Source organism: Solanum pennellii, chromosome 2 (assembly GCF_001406875.1).
Source record: "Solanum pennellii chromosome 2, SPENNV200".
Classification (NCBI taxonomy): domain Eukaryota; kingdom Viridiplantae; phylum Streptophyta; class Magnoliopsida; order Solanales; family Solanaceae; genus Solanum; species Solanum pennellii.
In genome coordinates, this window is record NC_028638.1 from 47499009 (window position 1) to 47513325 (window position 14317).

General features: G+C 27.3%; 1 protein-coding gene across 1 annotated transcript; it reads left to right on the forward strand.

The window, feature by feature from the left end:
- The first annotated feature begins 551 nt into the window (after positions 1–551).
- On the forward strand, positions 552–2197 carry LOC107009492 (transcription factor MYB74-like). The gene is made up of 3 exons (XM_015208832.2): positions 552–814; positions 914–1043; positions 1199–2197. Exons 1-3 carry the CDS (start codon positions 682–684, stop codon positions 2022–2024), a joined length of 1089 nt encoding a protein of 362 aa, XP_015064318.1. The 5' UTR covers positions 552–681; the 3' UTR covers positions 2025–2197.
- The last annotated feature ends 12120 nt before the right edge of the window (positions 2198–14317 follow it).

Sequence of the window (14317 nt, forward strand, 5' to 3'; positions counted from 1 at the left end):
TATATTTTTATTAACAAGTTGAGAGTTCAGATAGTCAACCAACTACACTATTAAGATTTCTCATATATATAGTTTGATTTGACACAATTTTTTTAAAAAGAAAAAATTTTGAAATTTATAATCTGACACATTCCTCGACTATTAGTGTGGCTGTGAATTATTTTATCAAAAATAAAAATGAAAATATGAAGTTAATTTTTTTTCAATTTTTTAAAATAAATTAAATAGAAAAGTGTATCGTATAAATTGAGACACATGCGATAATTGAGATTACTTGATTGTCTACATTATTATATTTTTATTATATATGAAGTCAGAATACAAATTTAAAATAAAAATAAAAACTACGAAGGGTAAAAATGTAAATTTACTTTAATATACTGCTCCCTACTATTTTGGTTTTGTTTTGGGGCTGGATGTATATGTATAGAGATGGTTGAATTCACACTTTTTGCTGAAAAGAGAATGGACACGTTGCTATACTTATAAACAGAGGACGGCCACCGAATCCCTTTGACTTCTTCCTTTTTTTTCTCTATATATATATAACCCCTCTCATTAATATTTTCATCAAATACGGACTTTTGCATTTTCATTTCTTCTCCTCAACAACAAATACTTATACACACACAAAAAAAAAACACAACAAAGTGAAATAAATTATAACTCATTATCATCAATATGGGTAGAGCTCCTTGTTGTGACAAAAATGGACTTAAAAAAGGTCCATGGACACCTGAAGAAGATCAAAAACTCATTGATTACATTCAAAAACATGGATATGGTAATTGGAGGACTCTTCCAAAGAATGCTGGTATTTATTTTTCTTCTTACTATACTATTTTCTTGTATTAATTTATATACTTTTTTTAAAGTTGTATTATTAATGCTTTAATGTGTGTGTATATTTTAGGGCTTCAAAGATGTGGAAAAAGTTGTAGGCTTCGTTGGACTAATTATCTAAGGCCAGATATTAAAAGAGGAAGATTTTCTTTTGAAGAGGAGGAGACTATCATTCAACTCCACAGTATTTTAGGCAACAAGTAAGTTTATTTATTTAATTTATTATTATTAATGGGGTCATAATAATATAGTACTCATTTTTTCTCTATAGGTTTGGACTTTTTTATCTTTGTATTTTGTCATGTTCCTTAGAGATTGAAACTAATTTGTCAATGTGTTTCTTTTTTCGATTTAGGTGGTCTGCTATTGCTGCACGTTTACCTGGTAGAACTGATAATGAAATTAAGAACTATTGGAATACGCATATCAGGAAAAGGCTTTTGAGGATGGGGATTGATCCAGTGACACACAGTCCACGTCTTGATCTTCTTGATCTTTCTTCCATTTTAAACCATTCAATTTACAATAATTCATCTCATCATCAAATGAATCTTTCAAGATTGTTAGGCCATGTGCATCCTTTGGTTAATCCTGAACTCTTGAGATTAGCTACTTCTCTTTTATCATCCCAACGCCAAAACACAAACAACTTTTTAATCCCAAATAATCTTCAAGAAAATCAAATAATTTGCCAAAACCAATTGCCACAAATGGTCCAAAATAACCAAATTCAAGATTTTTCAACTATAAGTACAGCCCCATGTGTTCCATTTTCTAGTCATGAAGCTCAACTCATGCAGCCACCTATTGCAACAAAAATAGAGGATTTCTCATCAGATCTTGAAAACTTTGGTAACTCACAAAATAATTGTCAAGTTATTAATGATGATGAGTGGCAATTAAGCAATGGCGTGACGGATGATTATTTTCCTTTACAAAATTATGGGTACTATGATCCTCTAACGTCCGATGAAAACAACAACAATTTTAGTCTCCAGTCAGTCGTTTTGTCGAATTTATCGACACCTTCATCAAGTCCTACGCCATTGAATTCAAATTCAACTTACTTCAACAATAGCAGCAGCACAACTACTGAAGATGAAAGAGATAGCTACTGCAGCAACATGTTGAACTTTGATAATATTCCAAATATTTGGGATTCTACTAATGAATTTATGTAATTTATGTAATTTTTACGCTTTTTTTTTTAAAGGAACAAACACACAGTTCGAAAGAGGTGTTTTATTTATTTTTTACCTCTGAGCTTTTGGACATGTTGTTGTTTCCTGAAAAACAAAAAAAAAAAAGGTTACTTCTTTTAGTTTAGTGCATAATTTTTATTTTGTTGACCTTATTTTTATCACGAGTAACAATCATTCTTTGTTTTCTTCTCTAAATTAGAAGTTCCGTATACAATAATGTTGATTATATTATTTAGTTGTCTCTCTTTATTTTTTGTTCACTTACTACATGGATTTTATTTTAATTGAAACAAGATAATTAAATATATTTGGATTGATATATAGACATAGATGATATATATTATCTTGGAGTATCAAATTAATACTTTCCATAACCATCAATTCATCCGTCAATTAATATATCATTTTCTAACATATTTTATATATATAAAAATAAAGATTATATTATCTTATACACTACGTACATACGTAGTGTCATGAGACAAGAGTCCTCTAATAAATATTAGAGAAATAGTTAAATAATTGGCATGGATAGACAGCTCATTAACCAAAGTCACAATCATAACAAAGACTTTCCTTATTTACTATTTAATAATTTTTATTAAATTAATAGCCTTTCTTTAAATCTCCAATTTTCAAATAAATTATGTCATCTCAGTGAGAAAAGTGACTTTATTCATACCCCAAATGGTCTATTATTTTCTAATAATGGAAATACAAAATCTAATTAATCTTTTTTAATCTAATTAATGATACGTACGCCAATATGGTTTCATAGATCCCAACAGTCAATACACCGGCGACAACGCCGCCGACTATGGTGGCCGGAGATTTTAAAAGGGGACACGTGTCCTTTACTAGTTGTCATTTCACGTAAAATTAAAGTAATCTATAATTGCATGGATTGTGGGTATCAAAAAGTGGTAAATTAAATTGAAGCTTTGACCATCTAGAGTTGTACGTGGCAAATCTTTAATTACGTGGGACCACTTTTTTTCCCCACAGAAAAAGGTAAAAGAAAAAAATTATGAAAATTAAAATTATGGAAAAAGAAAGATCCAAATAATTACAAACTTTACTGAAAATATTGGCATGGCTCTTGTGCTATTTTTTTATTTTTTTTGGTCTTTTTCATTAATGAGACTGTGGGGCACGTCAGCACTAGTACACGTGGACTCAATGGTACAAAATGGGGCCCACGAAAAGGTTGCGTGGGTCACTGGTTGACCCGGTATTAGAAATGGACCCTCTCCTATATATCTTTAAAATTTAATAATTGTCCTTTGGTACATTAATTATCACTATCATAACTTAAAAATCTGTAATTTTAAGAGCTACTTATGTTAATCATTATGCTAAAAATCGTTCCAAAATCATTTTTTTATGATTTCGTCCATGCACAATTGTCAATTTCATCAAAGTTATAAGTCAAGATTTCAATCGCAGATTTAAAAGCATTGATTAATAATAGTACTATAATATATGACCGTTAAATAATTTTAGCAGGTAATGCAAACCTTAAAATAAGAGATGAACTGATTTGTGATATTATCAAGGAATAATTGTATAAAATGACAAACTAATAATGTACAATAAATATAGTAGCTAATTGTTTGATTTATTTGTGTTCCATAGTAAATTGTTTGTCAATCGCCTCTCTCCCTCATATTCTCGTTCGTCACTCTCCCTCTCTCGCTCGCTCGCTCCCTGTCGCTCGCCTCTCTCGCTTTATACAATAGAAATATATAAATTATACATTTTTATTGTATATAACGAGAGAAAATTGTATATACACATGCAAATATGTATATCTTTGTCCTATACACTTATAATTATACAATACAAATATTTTCTTGCCCAACTCTCTTTTGCCTTTCTCTCTTTCTCGTTTTATACAAATTCAAATTGTTTATAATTTCTCTCTTTCTCATTTTATACAATTCGATTCAATTGTATATTCCCTGCCCAAGTCTCTTTTGTCTTTCTCTCTTTCTCGTTTTATACAAATTCAATTGTGTATAATTTCTCTCTTTCTCGTTTTATACAATTCATTTCAATTGTATATGTATAGTGAATTATACATATATATATATATATATGCTATGGATCGAAATTATACTATAACATACAAATATAAATTTTATATTTATTATATATGAAAGTTGTCCTATTATTAACTCCTTCGGAATTGATATATAATCGAGGAGAGGCCAAATGTATTTTCTAGCAAATATAGAGATTAGCAGAAACCTTTATTTTTTAAGTATATTTTGTGCTTTTCTTTACCAGAAGAAGGACAGCTAGCTGCTTAATTAAATTTCTTATGTTATAATATAATATAATATAGTAGTAGTAGTTTTTATTTTATACGTCTTCGACAATAATTTTTGGTCATGTACGACTTTTTTTTTTTGTGAAAGCCAAAACTATGTGAAATCTTTCAGTTTTGGAAAGGAAGTTCACAAGATGTACTCTTCCATTCATCATTGCAAATAAAAGGTTGGCTTTGTCCTTTATGTTTTAAGAAACTATCAACAGAATAATAAAGGTTTTTCTTGGTTGTATATAATGTGGACATGATTTTGTTTTCCCATTATTTCATTAATAGTCATAATTTTGTGTGAGCGCTCGTCAAAAATAAAGTTATCTTCATTTGAATAACATGTATCATAAATAGAAATTAATGTAGAATCATTTAATTGATATTTATATCAAAGTTGACAGTACATATTATATCGATTTAATTTTTTAGATACAATTCAATGTGAACACATAATATTTTATGTATGTACGGATTTTAACATCTTAGTCGTATCTTGTTTGACATAGATGTATAATTCATGTAAGAAGAAATAAAAGGAAGTACTATTCATATACAATAATTATGCTGTCATTTCTCATAGGAAATTTTTGAAAATCTGATATAGACATTACTTCAATTTGTAAAAAAATGGTATTACCAACTCATAGTTAGTAGATTAAAAGAGGAACGAAGAATTAAGCCATGTTTGGCTTCTGTTGCATAGACGAAAAGTCACTTCAGACAACACAACAATTGACAAAATTAAAACAATGATTACTATTTAACTCATTATTGAACTCCAATCAATTATTGATTAAAGTCGACATAGACTGTCATTATAACATTTTATATTCAACAATGCCACTTATTTAAATTTCTATTTTTAAAAATTAAAGTGCACCATTTTTCTTACTTACCTAATCAAACATTTTTGTTCTATTTTTTTTTCTTGAAACACCTCTCAATTATTTATTTTAGTTTAAGAAATATATACCTTAAAAATATAATTAGAAGAAGCAAATTCATATGCCATCTCTTACATTTTGACTAGCTATTCGCACATCCCCATCAATCCAATAATTATTACAAAAGTACTCCCTCTTTCAGTACCTATTTACTTATCAAATATTTCATAATTTGATTTTTCTTTTTATTTGTAATTTTTGACAGTTTAAGAAAGAATAATTTCTTTTTTCGAATTATACCCTCTATTTATTAATTATCTTTTTAAAAAAATATAATGAATATACATGTTCAAAACTTTATCAATTAATAAAAATAAAATGATAACCTCATTAAATATATAAATAAGTATTTATTAATAAATATGTCAAATTAAAATTTAACAAAGAAATAGAAACTAAAAGACGTATTTAAAAATGTGGGGTTTAAATAATTTGTAGCTGACTAGTAAAGTTTAAATTAAAGGTCAAAGAAATTAAACTTCTAATAAAGTCTATATATATAACCTATAAATTGGAATGTGTACACACACTATATATACCTCAAATATAGTCAACTATGTACATATAGGTGAAAGAATTAATTGAGCTAGCCTCTATAAATCTTACACGACAAATAATGTCCAATCGCCACATAAGTTGTCTATATTTTACCTTCTACTTGTACGATCTGAGTATTATACATCGCTATCTTAGGTCAAACAAAGTTTTTCTCCATGCATGTAAGCCCTACGTCAAACATACGTGTCTAAATAATTGTGTTCTCGAGCGGTTTAATATATAATCAACTTCTTAAATTTGTTAAAATATTTTATTAAATTTTAAGCATTTGTTATGTTTTAACACAACGCTTTTAACTAATGATAAAATGTTCCATTAGTTAACACACAAATTTTCTAACTATCTAGTAGACAAATAGAAATTACATACATAGTCAAATTTTATATCTTCAGTAATCATCTTCTGTCATACTTTTGTCATGTATTTGTTGTTTTACTATTTGAAAGTAATTTTATTTTTATTTATGATAGAGTGGTGTAATATTATAATACTATAGTAAAGTTTACTAATTATTTTCTTTTAGGAATGTATATTGCATAGTATGATAATAGTTTATTTTTAAAAATTGGTCTTTTTTTATTATTCGAAAGCTAAGATGTTAGAATTGATTTTTATCTCATAATAACTTTTATATCATTACACTACTTATAGTTGTAAAGTCATATTAAAAGTCTTATTTTCTATGAATTTTGATCATATTTTAAATAGCTTTATATTATTAGTGTACTTTAACATTATTTTACTTATTATAAATTAAAAATCTAAAGTTTCATATAAAACTTATGCCTTCGTATTTTAAAGCTTACGCCTCAAATTATATTTAATAAAATATCCTTTACTTTTAAAACATTGAATCAAAAATAATGAAAATGAAAGAACGCTTAGCATAAAAAAATATCTCAAATTCGATATAAATTACTAATTTTATTTTTTGAACTATTAACGGAGAGAAAAATGTGTCAAACGTACAATGCAATTAGTAGAAAGGATAAAGAATACGACAGCCAGTCTTTTTACTACGTACCGACCAATGACTATATCAAAAGTCGACCGTCCAAAGGAAAAAAAACACTTATTTGTATTTTGAAAATATTTAGAAGAATAAAAAGTGCATTTCTGTTTTAATTTGTATTTGCGTTTCCATTTATCTCTTCTTTTTCTTCCCAATACCTATGTATTTTCCACGATATTTTTTCCCTTTTTGGCTTCTTATATTCTTTTTCTTCATGCCTAGCTTTTAGATGACAGCACATCACTCATGAAAATAATTAAATTAAAATACATGTTTGAAGTAAGCATATATTCGTATCCAAAAGAAACAAGCATAGACTATATATGTTATCTTCTAATGGAAATTCTTTTTTCTATTATAGGTAAATTGTTTGGATGATTACCTATCGATTTTCACTTGCATTTTTGCAATATGAGATCTTCTACTTTTATTTTTCCTCTACTTCTAGTTTTTTTTTTGTTTTTTGGTGGGGGAGCTGAGGAATTTAGAAACCTGATATTTCTTCTAACTAAAAATAGTTATATAACGAAATTTAGGTGAAATGTTACACAAATTGAACATAGCGAGTAATGTTTTTAACTATACTTTTATACTAAAAACTTATTTCTTCTTAACTATAGCGTTAAGTTTTTTTAAAAAATTTAAACTAATATGAGTAAATTAGTAAACTATACTTCATATTTATTTTTGTTTTAAGTGATCTTATACAACTGTACATATTTATTTTTACTTTTTAAAATTAGTATACATTGATTATACACAAGTATCACAAAAGGAAAAACCTTTCAAGGTCAACCTCAAATTCAAATAGCTACACGAGCTAGGAGAAATAAAGACTAACATCTCATAATTCCCTATTCACACTTGCATTATTATGTCCATTTATTATTTCTTTTCTTGATTCATTTTTATCTCAAATACTAACTATAAAAATGGGGTAAGATATATTTACAAACAAAATAAGTTGATTTATTTATTCATTACATCTAAATTTCTTGAAAAAATTAATAAGTAATTTAATAAAAATAGTAGCTACTTTCAAATTTCAATACACTTCAATTAACCCAAAACATAACTAACATCAAAAAACAAAATAATTGAAAAGAAAACTTTTAACACTCAGAGTGTGTTTGGTACGAAGGAAAACATTTTCTGGAAAATGTTTTCCAATTTTTCCATGTTTGGTTGGGACAAAAGGTTTGGAAAATGTTTTCTAAATCAACTCATTTTCCTCAAAATTAAGGAAAATGACTTCCCTTCAAAAATTAAGGAAAACATTTTCCATGGAAAACATTTTCCTCCATACCAAACACACCCTCGTAATTTTTTTTTTTAAAAAAACCTTTTACATTCACAAAAGTCGAACACCAAAATTACCAAGTAGTGCAATAACAAAATATTCTTTAATAGTAATCGTACTGATAAAAGTCAAATTAGATCTATTTTTTTTCAAATAAAAGAAGCATATTCTCGAAGAAAATACGTATTATTGTGTGCTCGACAATTTAGCACTTGTGCATAAAAGAAAATATTAATTCATTTCATTATAGAGTTGACAAAACTTTAACAAGCAGACTTACTCAAAAGTCTTTTATTCACCACACTCCTCGTTACTATAAGCATATGGTTGTTCCAATTGTCAGTTTTTTTACTATGAAATTATTTTCATCGTTCTATTTTATTCGTCATATTTTTTTAATGTGTCTCTTTAGGTTGCATTAACTAAATAGGTGATTTAATTAAACTATTCTTATTTATTCTTTAATTTGATATATTAGCGCAAAAGTTTTGTTGAATTTGCATGAATGTAACTCCACTTTCTTGAGGTTTTAGTCAATCACTTTTTATGAAATATATAAATATTTTTCTCAGTACACAACAAAGATCAAATGAGAAGACGTTATTCATGGAAAATAGTTCTACATAATTGTGAAAATATATATGTTTAATTGTAATATAATTAAGACCACTTTATCCTTCGTTTGAAAGACACCCCAATCTTCTTGTTTCCAGCAAATAAATATTGTGGACCATTATTCTGGTTATATGTTAATTAAATTTAATTTGTTGAGTCATTTTCAAAAATATGAAGGACTTTATCATATAGACTTATGTTCTTCCTTGCCCTTTTAATTGATTAGTTGGCAGACTTATAAAGTCTTTGTGAAATATATAGCATTATTGAATAAGATTTGACAGGTTTGACCAAGACACACTTCAAGTAAGCAACAAATAATTAACTCTTTTAGCACAACTGAAATTTCTTAATTACTGCACTTTATTTAGATTTAAAATATCATAATTAAATGTGATTCTTCTTCATAATTTAAGAGAATAGAATTCCTTTACCAAATGACGGTATCCATGGAAATATTGTTCGGGTGCGTGGGTGGGTGGGGGCAGGAGGTGGGTATGAATACAGAAATTGGAGCGAAGGAGACGATCAATGTAAAAAGTCACTTATGAAATTTTTCGTACTTGAAAATTAGTGTTCTAATTATCTTTTGAGAAACTTATTTTCTTACTAACAGCGTATACTTGTAATACTATTAATTTAACTAATTGATTATGAAAAAGATAGAAAATATTTTCAAAAATAATAAATGACTTTCTTATTAATTTTTTGATTATATAATGAATTTAGAAAAAAACATTATCTAAACAACATTTATGTATAATCTATACATATATCATAACCCCAAAATTAGATCGAGACACCCACCCATTACTATATACGGATATATCTGAGACACAAAACCATTTACATGTAACAAGTCCATCTAAAAAATACATTTATCAAAAAGATAAAAAATATCTTTTTCGTATCAAACAGATCCTTAATTTGAAAATCATTGATGAGATGTTGGTATATCGAAAGCAGACATTGCCTTTATGACAAACCATAAACATGTCTGACTTTGACATGTATGATCAGGTCCACAAGTTTCAATTTGGTAATAATTTTGTGTCCCACACGTCTCTCACAAGACATTTTTTTGTCACTTATGGGTAAATAAATCAAATTACTTTAGAAATGATGTTTTGTTTCATTAGTTTTCCCTTCTCATTCATTATTCATCGTAATTAGGTCTTGCTTACATGCCCTGGGATCCTATAGAAAAAAGTGTTCTCTTGATTGTTTGTGAGTACAAGAGGAAGAGATGTCTAGATGTTAATGGATTTCGATTTATTTGAATTCACGTTAAATAAGTTTAATTTATAAATAAAACTTAACAAATTTTCTATTTATAGAGTTTGAAATCGAGTATTATGCTTCCGGTGAAAAGTTATCAAATATTCTATCACAGTTTGATATTAACAACACATTGTAGTGGCTCTTGACAAAGATGAAAATTTAGTGAATCATGATTGGGCTCCAAACAATTACATGGTTTAATATAAGCGAGATATAACTTAATATCGATATTATTAGTATTTTATTTTTTGGGGTTTTACGTCTGGTACTTGTAGTTAAAAGAGATCTCCACCTAAATTCAGATTAAATTTGAATTTGGGTCTGAGAAATTCTGAGTTAAAGGCTTTCTAACAAAAGGACTCTAGTATATTATTAGTAATCAATTTCTTTTCGTGAACTTTTTAATTAGCACCACTCAATCATGTGATCTAAATCTTTAATACCTCTTTTATTTCCCCTATTATAAGAAGGTTACACGATCACTAAAAATTGTACTTCGTTTTAATATGTGTTTATATATATATACATATATATATATATATATCACTTTCAGTGATTAGTAATTTCTTAATTAATTTCAACATATTACCTAACATGATAATTAAGATCACAAATTTAAAATGTTTTTGGCTCAAGTCATAAAATTCAAGACCATAAAAATTTATTTTTTTCTGAAAAATTTTATATTCTATAGTCGATCAAACTATGACACATAAAATAAGAAAGAAAATTAGAAAAGAGAGAGATCTTATACAAGAAAAGGCTATAAGCTATCAAAGTATGCCCCCAAATTCATGTGTTGAACACACTGTACATAGTCAACTATATATGTATAGTATGAACTAAAACAGAAAGAGCATCTACAAAGAAGATAAATACAAATGGATCATCACATGAATTAATTATAAGTGTCTCAATTTTCCTTCTACTAATCGTACGATCCGAAGATATATTAGTATTTTCTTAAGGTCATCTTCATCCCTTAGTTATTAATTACAAGATAAGACCCCACCATTTTGCCCTGTAAGCCCTACGTAAACCAAACGTAAGCAAAAAATTACTCCTTCCTCGATATCGATATTACAGTACTCCACTCATGTTGACTCAATACACCCTTGAAAAAAATGTATTATACTAAAATAATGATGCTTTGGATTAAGCTCTAAATTTGACAAATATTTCTGTATGTATTATTTAATACTAAGGATAGAATGAGGGAAAAAAAAAGATCCTTTGATTTTCAATAAAATGAACAAGTAGAATTACTCCGTTTCATTTTATATTTCTTTTTCTTTTCACCCACATACAGATAATAAAAAAATTGTAATTTTAAACTAAAGATGTGTATAATATATTAAAATATCGTTGAATATTTTAATTTTAAATATGCAATGTGGGATATTAAAAATAAAAAGTTACTTAATATTTTTTAAACTGTACCTAATAAAAAATGAGTCCAGAGCCTAACGGGTATAAAATATTAACAATAATTTTAAAACGGTATATAAAATTTTATATTAACCAAAACGGCAAAATCGCTGGAACAACAGTGATTTACTCCACCGGAAAAAGCAAAATCGCTGCTACTGCAGCGATTTTGCAAAATGTTATTTTTTTAAAAAAAAAAATTCAAATCGCTACCTAGAGCGATTTTCAATTTTGTTTTTTTTTTAATTTTTTTTTTTGAAAATCTAGGCAGCGATTTCCATTTTAAAAAAGAAATTTTTTTTAAAGAAAATCGCTTTCTTTTAATTTTTTTTTAAAATGAAAATTGCTGCCTAGGCAGCGATTTTCTAAAAAAAAAAAAAAATTTTAAAAAATGAAATCGCTGCCTAGGCAGCGATTTTCTAAAAAAAAAAAAAAATTTTAAAAAATGAAATCGCTGCCTAGGCAGCGATTTTCTAAAAAAAAAAAATTCTTTTTAAAAATTTGAAAATCGAAGCCAAGGTAGCGATTTGAATTTTTTTTTTAAAAAAAATCACATTTTGCAAAATCGCTGCAGTGATTTTGCTTTTTTCGGTGGAGTAAATCGCTGTTGTTCCAGCGATTTTGTCGTTTTGGTTAATATAAAATTTTATACGCCGTTTTGAAATTTTTGTTACTATTTTATACCTTTAGGCTCTGAACTCAATAAAAACTAGAGAGGGATATTTCATGTCATCTCAACAGGTATCTATCTTTCGATCGAGTTAGAATTAAAGCAAATTATTGTTTTAACACATAAATATTTACGATGCACAAAGAAAATATCACCACTATAGACTATACCATCTCTTTTATTTTTAGTCTCTCTAAACACATGAATTAAAGAAGGCTAATTAATGTCAAAATGAGTTGAAAACGCAATATATAAGTCATTACGTAAAGAAGATGTGTATTGACCCTCTAGCATACGTAGTTCTTGCAAAGTGTAAACGTGTCAAAATGTTTATTAATATAAACATTTTTAAAACTTTATAATAGCAATGATTAAGAAGACTAATAATCAACGAGTAAACGTGTCAAAAAGTTAATTATAGTAGGAGTAAACAGGATAAACCGACCATATGAAAGAGTCATATTTTATTGTTTTTATACTTTTATTTCTCTCGATCGGCCGTCCATAGAAATTAAAAAGAACCCTTTTTCCTGTTTTAACTAATATCAAATCAAATATTATCAGATTGCAATTATATAATATGATAGATCATTTTAATCCTGTATTAATTTATATATAATAAACTTTTTGATCCGCTTTTAAGTATTTAAGATTGGGAAAATTGTATATATATCAAACTAATAATCTAAAATAAATGGGTTTGATTTAATTGTGCTCCATAGCAAATGGTTGCAAAAAATTGTCAGGCGCCTCTCTCTCAAATATCTCGCTCGCCACTCTCCTCCAATCTCTCACTCGCTTCTTCACTTTTTATACAAACACAAGTGTATAAAAGTTGTTTCTAATTGTATAAAGTAGAGAAAATTATATAAATACATATATTTTTGTCCCCTCTCTCCCCTTTTCCAGATTTCGCTCGCCACTCTCCCAAACCTCGCTCACCACCCTCGCATTATTCACTTATACAAACAGAAGCGAAATATATAAATTGCGTTTCTGTTTGTAAAGCGTGAGAAAATTGTATATACACATGCAAGTACATATATTTTCGTCATATACACTTATAATTATATACTAAAAATACTCCCCTGCGCAGTTTCTTTTGCCTTTGTCTCTTTCTCGTTTTATACAATTTTCAAATTGTATCTAATTTCTCTCTTTCTCGTTTTATACAATTCGATTCAATTGTATATTCCTTGTCAAGTCTCTTTTGTCTTTCTCTCTTTCTCATTTTATACAAATTCAAATTGTATATAATCTTTCTATACACTTATAATAATACATTTCGTTTTATACACTTCATTTTTATACAGTTCTCTACCCAAGTGTCTTTCTCTTTCTTGTTTTATATACTTCGTTTTATACAATTTGCTTCAACTGTATATGTATGCTATGGAGCGCAATTATACAAACTTTACTATAACATACAAATATAAATTTTTTATTTGCTATATGTGAAAGTTGCCCTTTAAAATTTGTACATAGCGCTAATTAATTATTATTATTATACGTGATTTTTGATTTGATCACTTGATGAAAGTCATGTTTAAAGTAAAGGGAAATTGCGGCCTAAAAGAAAAAGAACATGACACCTATTCAATGTTTCCAATTAGGAGATAAAATCATGAAAATGATTGGAGTTTTTTTACTCACCTTTTTTGCCGCACAAAGACAAAAACATTTTTTAAAAAAATATTTATTAGTTATAGTCAAAGATGAAAAGCAAAAACTATCGTGGATCATTTTCAAGTTTGATTTAAACCAAGATTACTTGATTACATTTCTCACTCTCTCTTTTCATTTCACACTAACATATTCATAAAGATATCTTTCGTTTTGTTGTTATAATTGGACTATTAAATTTATCTATAGATTATTAATTACATAAAAAAAAAAGGTTGCTCGAAAGGTAAATATCCTTTATATATATATATATATATATATATATATATATAGTAATGAAGAAGCTAGGTAAGAAAATTAAAATAACAGTCACTTAACAAATAATACAAAAATCAAATCGGAGAAAAATCTAGTAAAAAATCGAAATATAAGGTGAGGCATGATAGAAACATGTATGGCCTGTTACTGGCATATAGTCAATTCCTTTATATGGAAAACATGGAACAACTTTTCGATAG

Bases quoted from the DNA above. Each gene is read 5' to 3' on its own strand.
- LOC107009492 (XM_015208832.2), top strand. From the start codon at position 682: ATGGGTAGAGCTCCTTGTTGTGACAAAAATGGACTTAAAAAAGGTCCA. The intron at 815-913 runs GTATTTATTTTT...TGTATATTTTAG, and splicing joins GACTCTTCCAAAGAATGCTG to GGCTTCAAAGATGTGGAAAA. The intron at 1,044-1,198 runs GTAAGTTTATTT...TTTTCGATTTAG, and splicing joins CACAGTATTTTAGGCAACAA to GTGGTCTGCTATTGCTGCAC.